Consider the following 20,018-nt stretch of genomic DNA (forward strand, 5'->3'; position numbering starts at 1 on the left):
GTAACATTTGCGACTCAATCTGATTGTTGCTGTTAAGTTGTCTGGAGCATTTTCGGTATGCGGGGGAGAATCTCGTTTCTTACTCCATGTGACTGGATCTTACTTGCTATCGTTGACTTCCATGCTATAGCATTTCGTTCTTAATTTGTTTGGACTGCTATTTCTAGAATTGCAGTGCATGCATTCAAGCTTGGAATGCTTTTGTATCATTGTTTCTCTCATTTTTAGGTCCAAAGTGATGAAGTGAATTCTCTAACATCATGAGAAACCCAAGGCCATTACGAAAAGCTCATCTTCGAATGACTTTCATGTTGTTTTGTAATACTGATTTTGGTGAAACAACTTTCCCGCAATGGCAAAGTGGTCTTGACCATTTACATTTTGAACCAGGAAAGGAAACCATAGCAATTCCGCGTTTGGCAACCTGCAGAAACATTTTTTATTCTCAAGAGAAACCGCAGAATTACCGCACCGGTCTAACTTGTAGTGACTATTGATTCATCAGGAGAATCCTTATTGATTCATCAGGAGAATCCTTTCTCTATTTGTAAGTGCGACTGCAAATCGGAGGATAGGTGATTTTGTTTTGTAGGAAACTATTTTTTAGTGAGCAAGTTAAAATGGGTGGGTCATATTTAAGTTGTTCTTCGCTCACGAAAAAAACAAAACTTGTTTGAAGCATATTTTTATTTATATTTTTTATGTAAAAAATATTTATTTGGGAACCTGAATCTAGTCTAACAGCCCACCCATGATGACCTAGCTTTATTTTAGAGATTCAATTCTACCTCATAAGTTTGGCCTTGTTTAGATGCAAAAAGTTTTTGGGTTTTGACACTATAGCATTTTCGTTTTTATTTGACAAACATTGTTTAATTATGGAGTAACTAGGCTTAAAAGATTTGTCTAAACAAGGCCTTTGTTACGAGGTTATAGCAATTGTATTCGAGTGTTATTAGGCCTTGTTTTCCCATACCACTTTGATGCCAGGAACTTATTAGCATTGCTCAATCTCGATGGTTGCACGTTTTTTGTGTATCAACAGGAAGAAATGTGATACAAATTTCCAGACAGATTTGGCACAAAAACTATGGCACATGTTGGCATTGATAACAACATGGCTGAAAAGAAGGGTGAGAACACAGAGGTATGACTCACTGAATGTTAAGCGCCTCTTGTAGACATGAAGTTCATGCTAGTATGTTTCCCCTAAAAATAGGTAGTACAATGCTAAATGATCAGTTGGGAAGAGAAGATCGAAGTTTTTTTTTTCGATCTCAAGAGAAGATCGAAGCTAGTAGCACTAATGATATATTGATTTTGCCTCCTTATTTATCTCCGAACGAGGTGGTTCGTTATTCTAGAAATATCTTTCGGGTCATTATTATGCGTTTGATCCCGAGCAACGTGTTCTCTTGTAGCTAATTCAGCTGCCCCCTCTGCGACGCCGACGACAAGATGGCGTCGAGCGCCTCCCTCACTTGGGAGATCTCCGGCGCCTTCCCTCCCTGCGCCGGCCAGAATTCGTCTGTCGCAAGAACCTGCAATTGGTCCATCAATTCAGTAGCACCAGTTAGTTACCACACTTCCAATATGCGCCATCCAAATTGCTCATACAGAGTGCATGCATGGTGTTCGTGGTACCTTGACTTGCAACTGGAGGAACTTGACGTAGCTGATGGCTTTCTCGAGCATGGTGACCAGGTCGACCTTGGTGCCGTTGGGCACCAGCTCCTGCAGCGTCCGCAGCCGCTCGCTGATCCTCTCACGCCGATTCTGCAGCAAGAACGGGCTCAGATCACCGGAATGCATGCAGGCCGGGGAAGGGGTTTCGATCACCAAACAAAACTTACCTTGGCCGCGAGGCTCTGGGGGTCCTTGGTTGGGGTTGTGGACGGCGACTTGGCCTTGCTCGCCTTCCTCCCCGCGCCGCAGTGCTTCTTGGGGCTCACAGCCTGCGGCTCCGCACTCTGCACGCAGTCGTCACAAATTCTGGGTGAGTCGACATGTCCCAGTCCAGACTCTAGAGCAGAATTGCGTTGGCGCGGCACGTACCACGTAGGTCCGTTTCTGCGGGGCGCGGCGCACCGGCGCCGCCGCCGCGCGCTCGGGCGTGCCACCAGCGCCCGACGACGTGCTCGGGAACAGCAGCCCGAACGGGCGCCCCGCTCCGCCTGACGACGACGACGGCGACGACCTCTCCGTCAGGGTGAAGCACCCTGTGGAGGCGTCGAAACCCACGGAGGACGTCAGCGCGTGGCGCGCCTCTGGCGCCGTGGCGGCGCCGGCGCCGTAGCTCTGGTCCATGGCGTCGATCCACGCGTCGCTCTCCTCCTCTTCCTCCTCAACCACAGCCGCCGCCGCCGCCGCCGCTGCTGCTGGCGTGTTGCGGTCGAACGCCAGAACGGTCGACGACCCGGCGCCCGTCCAGGCGTCCCCGGCGTCCGACACATAAGCGGATGCCCCTTCCCCGAACAGCGCCGCCGACGCGTCGAAGCCCAGCAGCGCGCCGTGGCCGTAGCCGTAGCCGTAGCCGAGCGCGTCGAAGGCCGCCGCCTCGGCGCTGTCGAAGCCTCCGTACCCACCGTGCTCCCTCACCAACGCCATGATCGGTCGATGACCTCTGCTAGTTGCTCCTACTTAGTTGGAGACGAAGAAAGTGGCTACTCTGCACTGCGAGCTGTGTACTCCCCTGCGCGCCAACAGACGGCTGCTGGTGTGATCGTTCTGGAGGAGTGTGTGCTGGGTTGGCGCCATGGTGTGTGGCTTTATATACGCGACTTGGTGACGCAATGCACATGGGGCCAAAGGAGGATTTGCACACACAGATGCATTAAATGCGCGAGGAAGTTAGTTAGGCGGTCGAGGTGCAGCAGATCAGATTAGGGATACTGTTAAGTGCTCGACACGGGATTAGACATTAGAGTAGCGGGACAATGTGCTTCGGATACTGTTAATTCCTGGCTTGGATGCCAGACGCCGGGGGCAATTCCCTGCTGTTCATCATCTGCCTGTTCTTAGCTTGTCTGTAAGATCAGAAACACGATGCTCCACTGCTCTATTTTTAAGTACAATTAATGAAGCATCCATGCGTGTCATTAAATGCCGACGATAGTGTTCCCCTCGCCGGCTTCTCTGATCTGAGAGCAACTAGAAGCTCCCTTAATGCGAGTCAAGAGTGGCTGTAGTACATGCGTGCATGCACGTCGACGTATTGAGTGTGAGCTCGATCGATCAATCTCCTCGGATCATGGCTTGCTATAGGGCAAGCGCATGAACTGATTCACAGTAAAGTTGAGGGAATATGATCGATCTCCATCTGACTCCGTGTTGGTTTTGCGTTAAAGAAGTGTTGGTTTAATTCGCACATGACATCGTTTCTCTTCCATCCGACTTAATTCAGTAGTACTCATACATGCGTGATCATTTCTATAATTTAGATTCTCTCAAGATATGCTTCACTGATTAAACATAACCGTTTTATAAAACAATTTGGCTGTTAGGTATGGGATAAGCTCAGCCCAGGCTTGTGTGGTTAAAGTTGTTGTACATGACCTCAATTGAGCATTCAGTTAGAGATGGCAATCGTAGGTTTGCTGGAGGAGAGAGTGTTGCGAGCAAGATTGCACAAAGAAAGCCCTCTTGTCCACAGCCAAATGGCACCACAGTTGTACCAGGATCCGCCATTGCTTTATGGCATCTTATAATGATTGAAGTATAAGGTTACGTACTCCCTCCCTCCGTATAAGATTTAGATGTTGTTTTAGACAAGATTTGGGTCAAACATTGAAAATATAAATCATCAATAACTTTTAAATTGTTGAGTACTTGAGTTTGCAAATGTGAAAATTATATGAATAGATTTGACTTGAAAAATACTTTCAGAAAAATATACATATATCATTTTTTTCTAAATTTTTTTATAAAAAATAAGATGTCAAAGTTGTGTTTTGGAGACTATATCGTTGTCCTAAACGACATCTAAATCTTATACAGAGTGAGTATAATCCTAGATGGAGGACCATTCCGACAGTTTAATCAAACCAAAGGAGGAAACCACCTACGTCAATTGGCAGACCTTTAACAATTACTACATATTTTTCAAATTATGAGTTTATCATTTTACATCAACATAAGTGTTATACTATGGTGAATATGGGCAGTAGTGGGGTCGCGACGATGCCACATTGGAGGCCGGTATATACTGGCATCAAACATGGGCCACACGATTTTGTAGTGGACAACACGACACCCTCCCCTCCATACACACTCTCTCATGGATCTAGAAATACTACTATCATTAACCATAGTAGATCCCTAATATGGGTCAATTTGTAGAGCTTCTCCTGTCTTGGTTGTTTGTGCAAAGTGATTTTCTAGAGAAGTATTCTATGGTTGAATGTAATCCTCTAGGATAAGAATTGATTCTATGCTGGAAGTAAATCCGGAGACCCTAAACACTAACTGGTTAATTTTAGATAATTACTTTATAGAATCAACATAGAGTCACTTTTTTATAATTTACTATTCGGTAGAGGTTCTCCCAAATTCACAACCTAGAAATTACTTTGGAATCTCTGAAAAAAGACTGAAAACAATCAATTATGCAATGCACGTATGAACTAATAACTACTCCCTCCATATCGAATTAGTTGACGTTTAGGACAGGATTGTGATAACCAAGGAGTGATTAATTAGAGGGTATTTTCCCATCTTTGCCCTTATTAAATAGGGGCCAGGTTGTTCTCTAAACACCAAGCATAAGTAGCTCAAGTGGCAAGTCTGCTGCGTCCCGAGGCGGACGTCCGCAGTTCAAGCCCCTGCAGCCACTACGAGGAGCCGGTTCAATGCGGGGGCAACAGCGTCAAAGGTTCACCTTGAAACTGTAGAACAACAACTAATGTGAAAATGAGCCAAAGGCCTAGGACGTCAGCTAATATGATATGGAGGGAGTATTCATCAAGTTACAAGATACAAAACATAATGTACTACAGTATGAGCTGATAAGTAGTATAATTCATTAAATTTAAAATAAATGCACATCTTATTTTTAAAGTAGACAAATTTTTTAAAGTTTAATTAGGTATATAATTAAAATAGTACTAATATTTTTATCTCTAAATAAATTTATTATAAATAAATAAAGTACTATATACCAGTATATGTATACATATTTAAACGATCGACTAATACCATACTTAATATTAGTGTATATATTTATAGATACTAAAAATTTTGACTTCTCAGTAAATAAGATATATATTTATTTTGAAACGAGGGGAGTACAATGTTAAAAACAAAACATAAGCTACTCTACTACTAAATCGGAGCTGGTTGAGGACTGTGTTTATAGTTCGGGCAAGTGCGCAACTAACTAATTCTTTTGCATAGTTTACTCCAGTTGGTTAAGGCTGCTAATCTGCTATTATACCAGTGAAAACTCTGTTACTTCAGTACTGCTGAGACTAGAGTTGGAAATGATTTTTACTGGCCAACTAGTAGTAGATAAATCCACCTCAAATTGACAAATCCTAGCCAATGTGGTGTGGGAGGATTAGGCAATTAATGCGGCAAGATTACGGCATTAATGGCGCCCGTGCCAGCCAAGGCTGCTCGATCAATTGACAAATCCAGTCATGTGGAGTTCATTAATGATGGCAACTTGCTTTACCTTCCTGACCAACTAAACGCCAGCTGCATCACTTGCTTGGCAGTTGACGTGATCTTATTCCTGGCCTGTCCTGCATGCACGTGCGCAAGTGCAAGTGCAAGTGCAAAGTGCTCCCTCCACCCTTGTCCATCCATCCATCCATCTCTACTTCTCTAGGATTCCACTGCAACAATGGCAGATGCAGTAATATGTCCAGCTGGTGTGTGAAGAAGAAGGGAGAAATGAACCGACCAGCAGCAGACATAAAACTTAAGCGTGCAGCTCGCTATGTCTGCCCCAGGGGGTTTAGGAGATGCACACGTGCATCGCTGACATTTGATGCTACAGGGGAGCCTAGCTAGGACAACGCACGCGCGCGTGAACGATGTGATCTACTACAGCATCGGTAACTGGCAGTTTGTTCTGACTTACCGGTCAGTAGTACGTACCACGGTAGCAACCTTGCTACATTAGTACATATTCTAAATTATAAAATATTTTACTTTTTTTCTAGACGTATAATTTTTGTCATACTTGTAGATATACACTAGGTATAGATGCATAAAAGTAATGTATCTACAAAAGTCAAAACATCTTATAGCGCGTAAACACTAGGTATAGATGCCCATTCTAAATTATAAGTTGCTTTGATTTATTTATTTATTTTTGCTATATCTATTTCATCATGTATTTAGATATAATATATGTCTAGGTATATAAGAAATTCTATGTATCGAAAAAATCAAAGCGATTTATAATTTGAAATGGAGGGAGTTTTCGTTTATTGGGCTTGTGAAGAACTAGCCGGTCTCTATGAGTGTGTTTGGTTGCTTGGCTAAATCCTAGCTCGGCTAGGAATGTAGCCTGGCTAGTGTTGGCTTGGCTCTTTCTAGCCAACATGGCCTTGTTTGGTAGGTTGGCTGAAATTGGCCTGACTGAGTTAAGTTTTTGTTTGGTTGGTTGTCTGAGTGTTGGCTAGCCCATTGGAGCTCAGTTGGGCTGTGTTTGGTTGATTCGCTAATCTGGAGTTTATTCACCTGGGCCAAGCGTCTGGTACACATACCACCCCCATCTTCCTGACGCACTTGTAAAGGAATCACGCTCGAGTCGTCATTAGCTCACCACGCGGTTCCTGCAGTCGAACATCGGTGCCTGCTGCTCAGCCCAGCCAGATCTCCGATAGCCGCCGCACCAGTGGACCCGCCGCCGGCATCCGCGGTGCTCCCCATCCCCATCCGCGAGATCGTGTACTTCGGCACCGAGTTCCCCATCCTCATCAACGATGGCTAAACCACCAAGTTCTCCATCCCCATCCTCATCACCGAGTTCGGCACCAATTTCGGCACCGAGTTCCCCATCCCCATCCTCGTCTACTACCACGACGGCAGCTTCTTCCTCGGCTCCGCCTTCAACCCCACCTTCCACGCCTACTTTAGCACCTTCGCAGGCCTCGCCAACGTCCTCGTCGTTTCCGTCGAGTACCACCTCGCCGCGGAACACCCCGTCGCCTACACCGATTCCTGGGACGCCCTCGCCTGGATCCCTCCGACGACCTCAGCCCGAAGGTGCGCGAGAGCCTGGGCTCCCTATGGCGCGCCATGTGCCCGACCACCACGGGAGAGGATGACCCACTCATCAACTACGGCGGCTCAGTGGGAGAGATGAGAGTGAACAGTGCGCCTGAAACCCTAGCCGGGCGGTGACACCACGCTTTTATTCGATGGCCAGCACAAGCCAAATGAGCCCACCACAGGCGCTCACGCCCAGCCCGTCGGAGCCTGGCTCCAGAAGAAACACCAACCTGTTGTTTCTTCTTGGGCCTGGCCAAGGCAGTACGGAGAGCCCGATGGAGCCAGGCTACAAGGCTTGATCAGCCAACCAAACAAGCCAGACCTGGCACATCCAAGCACAATGCCAAGTCAGAAGGCCAACCAAACACACTCTATGTTCTTACTCGTGTCTTGGATTGTCGGGAAGGAGAGGAATCGACGTTAGCCGAGGGGGCGTCAGGAGCACGCCGTGTGTGTGCGGGCTTCTCGAGCCTTGTTGTGCCGTCGGCAATTTGGTCGCCGAAGGCATGGTTTCTTTGTAATTAAACTTTCTGAACTTCCAATAGTCTACTCGGTGCTCCTTGCTTAGGCATCGGCTTCTCCTCTATGCCTCCTGGCTGGCTCCTTGTAACATTTGGAACACCCGATCTAGAAAAAAAAAGTAACTGAACTATGTTACAGTGAGGATGCTAGATTGCTAGCTCCTTGCTTAGCTTCTCAGGTTTATCAAAATGATATGTGTTTTGAAGGTCAATGACAACAATAATGGGAGATGAGGAGCATTACTAGAACATGATTATTTTATTATAGAAACTTCTTGACTTACCCGATCTGTACATGACCTTATAGATGTAGCTAGAGTTGGTTTGCATTGTCTGGATCTGAAGCATAATTCATTGCCCAAAATAATGTCAAATCTTGAGGCAAATAGTAGCGCATCTTCGTTTCTTACTGCTAGTATATGGTAGTAGCAAGTTGTACATATACTGTGTGGTCTATGAACAGAAATGGTGGCCTTGCCGGCTAATTAGCATACCTACATATATACGTACTATGTAGTCGTGTTTGGGCCATTGTTGTGGCTGACAGACTGGGCTTTTGATAGTAGGTTCATAGGCTGAAGTGTTAGTTTTTACTTCTAGGATTTGTGAAATGTCGGCTAATTACTAAATAATCAGGTTTTCGTAACTTGTTAGTTGCTGTGTTGCAAATACATAGCATCTGTGGCTGTACAGTAGAATTGAATTACAGTACTATCATATGTAGCTTGACCATAAAACGCTAAATTTATTTGGTGGGAGTTTGTGCTCTATGCTGGTCTTTATCGGATTAGAATGACATTTTATTTTGAATATTTTTACAATGGTTAGAGAGGCGATGAGAAACGATTGATGTGTCTATGGTCGGTGGACACAGAACATGAAAAACGATGAGAGGCGATGGGAGGCGATAGGTGGTTCTATGGTCGGTGAGCCATTAACGTCACATCGTCTCCTACCGCCTCCAAAATTATGGGGATTAGGACCCTAAATAGAGGAGTGGTAATTCATTTTGTTTGTATTTCTTTTTTTAATAAAGAGTAAAAGGGTAAATTCATAATTATAAAAATAATATTTTGAGTAGCATAGTTAGGGTCTATGATTCAAGTACTATAGTTAGTTAGATAAAAATCTTTTTAAGTTTTTTAAAAATCTTCTTAGGGTTCTACCCGCCGACATCCACCATTGCGTGTTATAGGGTGCCGTCGCCGCTGATGATAGGGATTAGGGTTTGAAAGAACCTTGTACAATAAAGTTATTACCCTTCCACAAATTATATCATGAAAAAAAGTTGGCGATTGGAAGCGATTTCAAACATTGTACTTATTTTATATAAACAAAAGGTGTAATCATTTATGTAGGTTTTATTCAAGGCAACGTAGGTGGAGTATCAAAAAGTTTTGTGAAATGTTTGCCGTGCTTTGGGCACAAGGATGGAGGTTTACACATATATAGGTTACGTTAAAGGTATTGTCTCTATTTTGTGTTTTTTGTTCGATGAACTATATGAGCTTTGCTTTGCTGCGATGACAGCTATTGTAATAAGAAACGGCTAAATCAAGCATCACCTTGATGTGGAGGCTAGGATACTTATTCCATTATCTAAAAAAAATGTGTAGCTTGACCAATGACACACATTTGCCTTAAATATATTTTGCTACATTTGATTAGCCACACTTTTGCTGCCTGTGTCGAATCTAGCAATGCAAGTTGGTAGCTCCTATTGTAATGCTCTGCATGCTGCAGTAATCTTCCCTCATTCAACTCGCAGTGGACGGAGCTAGTTCACAATTAACATCATTATTGTGAATGCTGGTTCAATTGAATCATCTGATAAATGTCCGCCAATGCTTTGTAGAATCAGCTAAAATTATGTTTAGATCGAAGCTGCTAAACTTTAGTTAGCTAAACCAGTTGTTAAATTTAATTTTAGTCACCTCTGTTTAGTTTGGTGTGGACTAAAAGAGCATTTTAATCCCTTTTAGTTAGGGTGTTTAGATCCAAACGGACTAAAATGTGAGGTAGTAGCTTGGGCTTTTAGTCCAATTTAGTTCTAATGTTTAGCTAAAAATAGATTAAAAGGGACTAAACTTTAGCTGGTAAACTTTAGCTGCTAAACTTTATCAGCTCGATCTAAACGGCCCCCCAATTGCAGTAGTTAGCTAGTGGGGCTACGTACTTCGCAGAGCTTGATTAATTGGTGCAGAATTTATGAAGCTAATAGCGTAATCTATAGCGGTGTAACCGGTCAACTAATATAGTACTGTAGTTGATCATTTGCGATGCACGGCATCAGGGTCATGGCGACAGCTCCAAGGCCTCAATGGTTATCACCTAACTATTCTTTTTCCTCTCATCAACTAATAGCGTAATTAATCTATAGCGTTGTAACCCGTCAACTAATATAGTAGTACTGTAGTATTATGATAATTTGCGATGCACGGCATCAGGGTCATGGCGACAGCTCCAAGGCCTCAATGGTTATCACCCAAGGCCTTGTTTAGATGCACCCAAAAATCCAAAACTTTACAAGATTCCCCATCACATCGAATCTTGCGGTACATGCATGGAGTATTAAATATAGATAAAAATAAAAACTAATTACACAGTTTGTCTGTAAATCGCGAGACAAATCTTTTAAGCCTAATTACTCTATGATTGGACAATATTTGTCAAATAAAAACGAAAATGCTACAGTGTTAAAATCCAAAAAAATTTTGGATCTAAACAAGCCCTAACTATTCTTTTTCCTCTGATCAAATTTATGTTTTTTTTGCACGGTCGGCGGATCAGAAATTAATGTGCATGGACTCTGAAAATTCTGTCCTCGTAGTTATGCACAGTGAACGACAAACTGCACAGTTTTGCACTGAAGAGGTCTAAAAAATTGCTTGCACTGAAACATCTACTACAGGATTGCGATAAGTTTCTTTCAAGGAGGGGAAAAGAAAAAGAGAAACTGTAGTAAGGTCTGGTCTAGGCCTTGTTTAGTTCAACCCAAAAACCAAAAAGTTTTTAAGATTTCTCGTCACATCGAATCTTTCGACACATGCATGAAGCATTAAATATAGACGAAAATAAAAACTAATTGCACAGATTAACTGTAAATGGCGAGACGAATCTTTTGAATTTAGTTAGTCCATAATTTAACAATATTTGCCACAAACAAACGAAAATACTACAGTAGCAAAATCCAAAATCTTTTCGCATCTAAACAAGGCCTTAGTTCATAAAAAATGTAGTATTTTCGGCTTTATTTGATAATTATTATTCAATTATAGATTAACTAGAATTAAAAGATTTGTCTCGCAAATTACATGTATAATTAGTTATTTTTTTATCTTTCATGCATGTCCCATAAAATTTAATGTGACGGGAAATTTTGAAAGAAATTTGGTAACGTCCTGAGTTTCGAGGGGCCGACGGAACGGACGCCGCTCTTGCTGTTGCGCGGCTAGCTCGCCCTGGAGCTTGGAGGACGGAGCAAGCTAAAGGCAGTGTGTGCCCTCTCAGCTGCGGAAATGGCCGCCGCACTCTCGAGTCTGGAGGGCTAAGCTGCATTTATGTGCGCGAGAATTTCCATGATATAAAACCAAACTAAACTACTGTGAGCGCCAATTATTTGCCGATGCTGCAGGCTGGCTGGACGGTTTTTGGCAAAGATTTTTTTAAAAAAAATAAAATAAAAAAGTATTTGCCGAGATCCGATTGGTAAAGACGATATCAACTGTGACGTTTCTCGACGGCGTTGTGGGTTTTGCCAAAAACGCTTTTAGTCTTCGGCAAAGTCTTTGCCGAGAGCCTACCACGTGGCTCTCGGCAAAGAATTCTTTGTTGAGAGCTTCTTTGCCGAGAGCCACGTGGCAGACTCTCGGCAAAGACTTTACCGAGGGTTTTTAGGCTTTTGCTAAGGGCTCCCGACTGTCGGCAAAGAAGGCGAATCCGGTAGTGAGGTGACTTCAGCACGACAGTGAAACCACCCGGGATCGGTCGTGCGTGTGCGCTTTATTAGCACAGTCCGACATCCGGTCAACAATTACGGCTAATAACAATATTGTTAATTAATCCTAAATAGGAGTTCAAGATCACTCCATTACCAAGTAGTACCTAGATAGATGACATTTAATCAGTTTTACGTCTCCAGCCAAACTAGATGGGAGATTAGCATCGCCGTTTTTTATTAGGGCCGGGGAAAGTAGAACCTTGCATTTGATCGCAGTTTTTCATGTATGTTTGAAAGAAGATCTCCGTTAACTTGTCTTATAAGTCGTATTTTTTCTGCTAGACAACAATGCTTTTCTTTCATAATAAATCAGCACAGTACTATTAGTCATGGCTTTTCAGACTAGTAAACAAACTCAAGGAAGCGTTGAACAACACGAGTAGGGTCCACCCTTTCTTTTCTTTTCTTTTTTTTGATAACAAGGGCGTGAAACAGCATCACGCATGGCTTACATGATATTATGATTTACAAGATATTATGATAAGATCACGCATCTAGTTCTTATATGGAGAAACTAGCTACATATAAAACTAATCCACAACAAACTATACCTCGGAGCCTAGGGTTACAACAACATACAACAACTGGCCATGCATTATGCATACCAACACATGCAAGATTTCGGACTCATATATAGATTGAGCAGGATAGAGTTGTTATGTGCACAACCATCAAAGAGCGGTCTTGCTAGCGTCCGGACACTAGTGCTTTACTAATCTTACTCACGACCCCGTTCGTCTCAAAATAAAAAAGGTAAGTCTGCCTGCTACCAACGACTCCACCCACCACCAACGACCCCACCCCGTCAAATCTACCCTGCACGGAGGAGGAAGTAGAGAATCAAAACCGTCTTTCTTCCGCTCTCTACGCAAAGGAACCCGCTCCGCCCCCAAACACACAAAAACCGCATGCCCTCCCGCATCGCCCCCCCCCCCAGCACCTCCGCCCTCCGTCAGCTCACCCTCACAGTCCGCCCCTAGCTCGCGCTCCCCTCCCACACACACACTTTGTCGCTGCAAAAAATAGGTTGAAGGCTTGAAGCAGCTGAAACACCATGATTAGGTCACTGCAACAAAAATGAGCAAACTGCTGCAACAATAGGCTGAAGCAGTTGAAACACCATGAACATATATACTAGAACAACAAAAAAGGACAACATCTCCAACATTGGAATGATGAAGTTGAAACACCTTGGAGATATTATTGCAACAACAACAAAAAAAATTTGAAATGACTGAAACACCATGAACATATATTTAAACAACATTGAACAACTGCTGCAACAACTACTGCAACATGCAAATTGATGCGATTGAAAAAACATATTGCAAACATCTTTAAAGTACTACTGCAACATCAATTGAAACCTACTGCAACATCTAGAGAGAACCACTGCAACACAACGGGATCTACCCAAAAACTCGTTGAAACCCTAAGCACTGCCGCATCCCTTAGATACAGACCCAAAGGAGGAATATGACGAAGAGAGCTTAGATGTGGAGAAGGATATCTTAGATCTAGAGGAGAAGAAGGAAGAAAAAGAAGAAAAAAAGCTGAGATCCAGACAGGGACCTCACCTACTGTTGACATTTACTACTGCCATCACTAAAAATAGAGATAAACTCTACTCCCAGCAACAACACCAGAAATGCACGGTATATCATTAACTTATTAAATAGCAACAAACCACTCTAACATTCCTAAGCATGAGGTAGGTTGTCATCCCTAATTACATTGCTAGGAATTTAATATAGATTTACATGTTCTACTGTAAAGACAAAGAATAACAAATATGAACATAATTATAACTAAATGGGTTCTCCAAGCAGACAGATAATTATACCGTTGTAGCATTTTATTACCTAGGGAAGTATCCAGGTTGTCGATTTATATTTATACCACTGGGAAGGCTAAGTGTTAAACTATATTCTATTATATTGATAAGAAACTATATAGGATGAATAAATGATATTACCCAAGTCGTATAGTCTACTTCATAACAAGCAAAGGTCATAAGATAAATATAGATAAATAATAATGGTAGCATAATCATCAAGTATCATAATTAAGGATAATCATCAGAGCATCTACTAGTCATAATCATAGTTAGTCAATGGATAAACTAGAGAGTTGGATTTAAGGTAATTCTATAACTACGCCAATGAATAACTCTAATTAATGCAATTACATTTAGAAATCATCATTAAGTCAACCTTATATCATAATTACATGTAAAGAGGCATCAACTAATGAGGGTTTTAAGACGCAACCGTCACCTCCTTCACGATCGCGCCCATGCTAGCCCTACATACGGGGTGTGGACTATAGAGGAACCAACGCAGCTTTCACCTACGCAAACTACCACACGACCCGGCACATCAGGGCGCACTCACAGACAAACAAGATATCTAGACACCACGTCTACATATTGTCTATCATCTACCCAACGATCGATTAGGTAAACGCTATATGAGCAATTACATGAATTCAATAAGATCAAACCAACTATCCTAGACATATAATCAAAGTAGACAATGACCAATGCAATTAAGAACATATGAATCTATTAAGAATAAAGTCTCACTAATACACAATTGAATACTATAAAGTAAGAACTAGATCTATTACCGAACTCTTGCGCTCCAGACCGACGCCAGGGGTTCCAGATCCCGATGAAGAACTAGATCTCCTCTACTTCTAATCTAACTAACTAGAACTATGAACTAGAAGGCTCTTGATGAACTTGAAGGTGCTTGATGCTTGATGGCTTGAGGCCTTGATGAATAATGAAGTGGCTCTCTCTAGGGGGGTCTACCCATATATTTATAGTCCGGTGAGATTCGCTTGCACCGTAGGATCAAACTGACTTAACCAAGGGCCAAGATGACTCCTCAAAGGCGGTGGAGGAAGCTTCCAGAAGAGGAGGGCCAAAACCCTAAGGGGGGCGCCGGTCGGCGCTAGGATGGGGCCGGTCGGCCCCACCTGGCAGCCGCCAGGCCTCCCGTTGCTCCGGGTGGCTTCTCGATCCTTCCTGAGTCTTCTCGCGATGTTTCTCGTGGTGAATACGTTTCGTGTTTATTTTGCACTAGAGTCCCTCTTTTTCAGCTTTTCTGAAATTTTGGAAAATACAGAATATACAAAACTCGTGGAAATTGTTAGTTTAAACCCTATACTAGTGTGTATTCATGTTCTCCTTCAGGTTTAAAGTTATAATAAAAGTTGAAGTTATCGACCGTCAACACCTACCTCGCCGGAACACAAGGGAGACAGAGCAATGGAGGGAAGGAGCCATGTGGCTTGCCGGAAAACCACCGTCGTTGCCCTCACTTTGGTGGCATGGAGCTCAAGGGGGTGCGGAGGGAGGGAGGGAAGCACAGCTCGCCGGCCGTCGTGGCATGGAGGGCGTGGAGGAAGGGAGGCGTAGCTCGCCGGCCGTCAAACATGGAGGGCTTCGAAGGGATGGAGGCGCAACACGCATGAGCAGAAGCAGAGAGTAGAGGAGCGGGAGGAGTAAGAAGGATGAAGCGTGGATTGGGATAGGGGCGTCGTAGTGGGAATGCGCAAGGTTGGAGGAATCGATGCAGACGTCCTCATTTATTCGACTGTGTCGTTCTATTGGGTTGCAGGCCCAGGTACGCAGCGTCCGGATGGAATGGACGCCCTGATAGTATCATTACCGATCAAAGAGTATACAAATTTAAATGCTTCACTGATTATACATTTGGGTTTTGCTGTGGTACACTCAAATGACTATGAGCCATTCATTTAATTAGATCGGATGGCTGAAATCATTTATTACTTACTATGAGGTAATGGTCAAATAAAGAAAGTTTTAGATATAAAGATCATTTTTTAATCTAATTGATGTACACATGATCTATTAGATATGGTGAATCTTTTTATTTTGAAACTTTTAATACAACATAACTTAATTAGAATAAACTAACTATTTGTTGATGTACTTGTAGCTGAGGCACTCAACCAGATTTATTTAAGTGTGTATGTACCGTGTTGGTGTATACAATGTATTGAATTACTAAAGTTCACAGCTCAATTAACGTGCTAGATGTTGATATTTTTTATGTATGTAACATATGTTTTTTAGTCAAGTATGAAACATGACCAGTGTACCTTTTTAACATAAATTAGTATTATAAAAAGATTTGACCACTTCTAATAAAAAAATTATGTTGAAGAAAGAATACAACGGGAGTCATGTAAGGAAGAATCCGGCCATGCACATAAACAAGCAAGGATTTGCGTGTCCACCGGCATCTCCCGTAATTAGAGGGATTTAAGGATATTTTTTATTTTCTAGATTTATTAATCTATTTAAAAATCTAAAAAAAATCAATGGTTTAAATTTATTTAAGATATTACCTCCTAGCGAGTAATGTGTGCACTATAGCATTGCCTCTTTTGTTTCCACACCCTTAATCGGTTACCACATCAGTTTGTTAGAGAGAAAAAAAACTAATTCACTTATATTGTATATATGCGCATGGAGCATGCAGTCGATCTGGAGCCAAGCTATATACGATCCCTTTAAATGCAGATTCCATCTGGTGACTCAACGAATATCCAGAATATTCAGATGCGCACAGCTAGCGAAGCAATCATTTCGTGAGCACTTCGAACTTCAAGAGAGCAAGAGATATTGCGATTTGCTCTGTATAAAAACATCGTAAAGTTAAGTAGCCAATATTAGGTTACGAACCACAACCACTGCACGTACAAGCAACTACAATGTGAGTCCTAGATTAAAATAAGATGATCGGCCTAGAAAAACTATCATAAGCCGACTATAAGTAGTTGTATCATTGGCAAATGGATTTTGCCGCTCTACTATAAATTTCAATTAGAAAACAAAATAAATAATAAACTTTACTACACCCATGTGCGCAGGTGTAAGATAAAATTCCACTCGCACCCTTTCTTCACCCAAACATGTCTTTCTTCCTCGCGCACGCCTCTTTTCTTTCTCCAGCACTCCCCCACTGACTCCTCACCCCACTTAGATCCGGCAACGTCCACGTCACCTCCGCCACCGCCCTCGACTATGGCCAATCCTAACTTGAGCATCTCCTCTAGATCTGACGTGAGTGGCCCTACCTCCACCACCTCCCGGACTCCGGTGGCGCGCCACTGCTATCCACCACCGCCACGCTAATCCCAAGGTTCTCCACCAGATCCGGCGCAAGTGCCCCCGCCTCCACCACCTCCTAGGATCTAGCAGCACGCCTTCCACCATCGCCACACTAAACCCAAGCTTCTCCCCTTCTTCTCTGATGGATGCCCTTGCCACTAGCATTGCCCCACTAGCGTCTTCCACCGCCCGACACGCACGCAGCGCCCCTACCACCCCACCCTCTGCCGCCATCTCGATCACCACAACCGTTGGTCCGGCATTCTTCCCAGAAGTTTCCTTTTAAGCCCAAAGGACATGAAAATCTCCAAAACCCCAAACCCTAACGTCACACCCTTCATTTTCTCTAGTGGCGGCGACAACAACTGATTTGTCCCGACACCCGTGCATCGAACGGCCCAAACCCCAAACCTAAAGAACATTGGACATCCCAGATGGTGTGTGTACCGCACAACACCAGTGTGTGCGCTTTGTAAAGAAGCATTTGGGATAAATAATTGGTTATGTCAAGAGGCAACTATATATATCATCTCTCTTATCAACTACTATTTGACTGCAGGAAGCGACCCTTAATGTGATTCAGTAGTTGGAAAATGTAGGCAGTTCAGTGTGCCGACAAGGAACAGGTGGCCGCAATTTCGTTAGAAAATATACGCCATTCTCTGTACTTCTGTAGACAGCTAATTACAACTGGCGTGGTTGTGTGGATTCAAGTAAAAAATCGCTCAAGGTGATTCCCTCAATCCATCTTCAACGAGCATCACATTCAGAATCACAGCAACCATTACGTGTGCACTTTAAACTGCGGGCAAAAGATTATTAGTAAGGCCTTATTTAGTTCACCCTAAAAACCAAAAAGTTTTCAAGATTCTCCGTCACATCGAATCTTGCGGCATATACATGAAGCATTAAATATAGACAAAAACAAAAAACTAATTACACAGTTTGCCTGTAAATCACGAGACGAATCTTTTGATCTCAGTTAGTCTATAATTGGACAATATTTACCACAAACAAACGAAAGTGCTACAGTAGCGAAATCCAAAAAAATTTGGCATCTAAACGAGGCCTAACTCCACGTAGAGACCTTGAATCCATTAAGCGACTTTTTAACAATATAAGCCTTTAGATTAGTAACTCCACGTAGAGGCAACCGACATTAATGAAAGTCCTATGAGTTCATTACAGGTAATCTGGGTCATGTGTGAACGCCCTTTTTCCGGCTCTGCTGGGGTAAATTCCAACAAGAAAAAGAAAAGAATCAATAATCTGGTGTGCCCAAAGCCAAAGGCCTAAAAGGCAATTGTCATCTATTCAACGCCTTGACCGCAGAAACAAAAAGGCAGATACTGAGTTTAGTTAGCTGAAGTTAAAAGACTAAATATTATACCACTTTAGCTCATTTGTATGGTCTGATAAACTAAGAACCTTTTTGTAAGCCTGGCTAAACTTTAAACAGAACTTTAGATCACCTGTTTGAAGCTTCTAATAAGAGATAAAATGATCCAAAGTTTAGTGGCTAAAGTGTAGCTTCATCAGTAGATATATTTGGCTGCAAAGCAGAAGCTGCTTAGACTAATTCCTATACTTAATAATGTGTGGCCTTTATTGATCATAATAACTCGGCTGTCGGCAAGTAATGTAAGAAGAACGAAGAAGAAAAGAAGAACATGAATAAAAAAGTGAATGTGATGCAATGCAAGGAACCAAATAACGGAGTAAAGGTCGGATGCTAGGCCATCTTATTAGCCCATAACCCCATGGCCCATGTTCTCCTCGTCAGGCGTTTGCCTGGGCCGGTATGTCCGATTCTTTTGAGACCGCACTCAAACTGGGCCTCCCTCTATGGCTTATGTTCCTTCTTCAGATCCTGGCCTTGCGCGTGAATGAAAAGCAAAGGCCCAATGTCTGAATGGCTCCCTCCTTGGGACCTTGGTGCGCTTTTGCTCTGCATCAAGTCAAGAAAAGAAACTTCTGAATATCATGATCACTCAAAAAAAAAACCCTTCACGATGCATATCCCGCAATCACTCTGCCAGAATGAGAATCTCCACTCCGAAGAAACAATCTGTCGAGAAAAAAAGAAAGAAAGATTATACTGTAACAAGGACAGGTGTCTCCGTGACCTCATCCTCATCGTAGGTAGGACGCACACTCACCTCTGAAAGCAAGTCTTCACAGACGACAGCTCGTTGAACTAGATGTTCGTGCTGTCGTACAGGTCTAAAAAAGCCTCCTTTTCTTTGCCTTTTCTGGAAATGCTATTAGTTTGCTTTGCTGTGAGATCTTCACGAGAGGAGGTCAGGAGGATACTCTGCTTTACACCTAGATTAAGAGCGACAAGAGCTTCTGCAAGCTGCCTGTTGTTGTGTTGGAAAAAAAAAGGTATTCTATCCAGTCGAACAACTAAACAAGCTTCAGTTTTTCCTTTTCCTAGTCCGAGTTCGTTTTTGTTTCAGGTGCCTTTTTCCAACTAAAAAGCTACTCAATTCATCCTAAATTGTAAGTCGTTTGACTTTTTTAATATCAAGTTTGACCACTCGTCTTATTTAAAGTTTTGTACAAAATATCATTTTTTTGTTATGTATTGGTTTATTAATAAAAGTTCTTCAAAAATGACTTAAATTTGACTATATTTGCACAATTTTTTTTGAATAAGATGAGTGGTCAAACTTAGGGTAAAAAAAGTCAAACGACTTACAATTTGAGATGGAGGGAGTACTTACTAGAGTCATTTCCTTATAAGAAAATAATAATGAGACAGATAGTACTAGAAGATACCTGATGCTTCATTTAACAAAAAGAAAAATGTCTTGAGAAAGCAGAAGCCCTGAAGGGAATGAGACGAAAATGAAATGAAGAAACAAAAATAGAAGAAAAAGGGCTCTTTTTGTTTGGTTTGATTCTGACTCATGTTTCTTTCCCAGCCTATTTATTTTTACAAAGTCATGTATAAATGTACTAGTAGTACCATAATAGTAGCAGCTGCCATTTGCTTCCGAAAACAGTCTGCACAAATAATGTTCTGTCGCCCAAAACACACGGCACAGCCACAGGAGGTGTACCGTGTACTATTATGAAGATACCGTTGTCTGTACTCCTACTCGTTTTGTAGTCCGCCGGCCAACAC

At 42.6% G+C, this 20,018-nt stretch overlaps 1 protein-coding gene across 1 annotated transcript; it reads right to left on the reverse strand.

Annotated features, from left to right (window-relative positions):
- On the reverse strand, positions 1,151-2,730 carry LOC8071798 (transcription factor bHLH83). The gene is made up of 4 exons (XM_002454360.2): positions 2,056-2,730; positions 1,854-1,970; positions 1,645-1,776; positions 1,151-1,541 (listed from the first exon to the last, which is right to left on the reverse strand). Exons 1-4 carry the CDS (start codon positions 2,605-2,607, stop codon positions 1,422-1,424), a joined length of 921 nt encoding a protein of 306 aa, XP_002454405.1. The 5' UTR covers positions 2,608-2,730; the 3' UTR covers positions 1,151-1,421.

The sequence above is a fragment of the Sorghum bicolor genome, chromosome 4, assembly GCF_000003195.3.
Source record: "Sorghum bicolor cultivar BTx623 chromosome 4, Sorghum_bicolor_NCBIv3, whole genome shotgun sequence".
In the NCBI taxonomy this organism is placed as follows: Eukaryota; Viridiplantae; Streptophyta; class Magnoliopsida; order Poales; family Poaceae; genus Sorghum; species Sorghum bicolor.

What these genes read in the sequence shown, in the direction of transcription:
- LOC8071798 (XM_002454360.2), bottom strand. Translation starts at nt 2,607, where the DNA reads ATGGCGTTGGTGAGGGAGCACGGTGGGTACGGAGGCTTCGACAGCGCC. An exon ending in CGCAGAAACGGACCTACGTG is followed by an intron (nt 1,971 to 2,055) that starts GTACGTGCCGCG and finishes GACTGCGTGCAG; the next exon opens with AGTGCGGAGCCGCAGGCTGT. An exon ending in CCCAGAGCCTCGCGGCCAAG is followed by an intron (nt 1,777 to 1,853) that starts GTAAGTTTTGTT and finishes TTCTTGCTGCAG; the next exon opens with AATCGGCGTGAGAGGATCAG.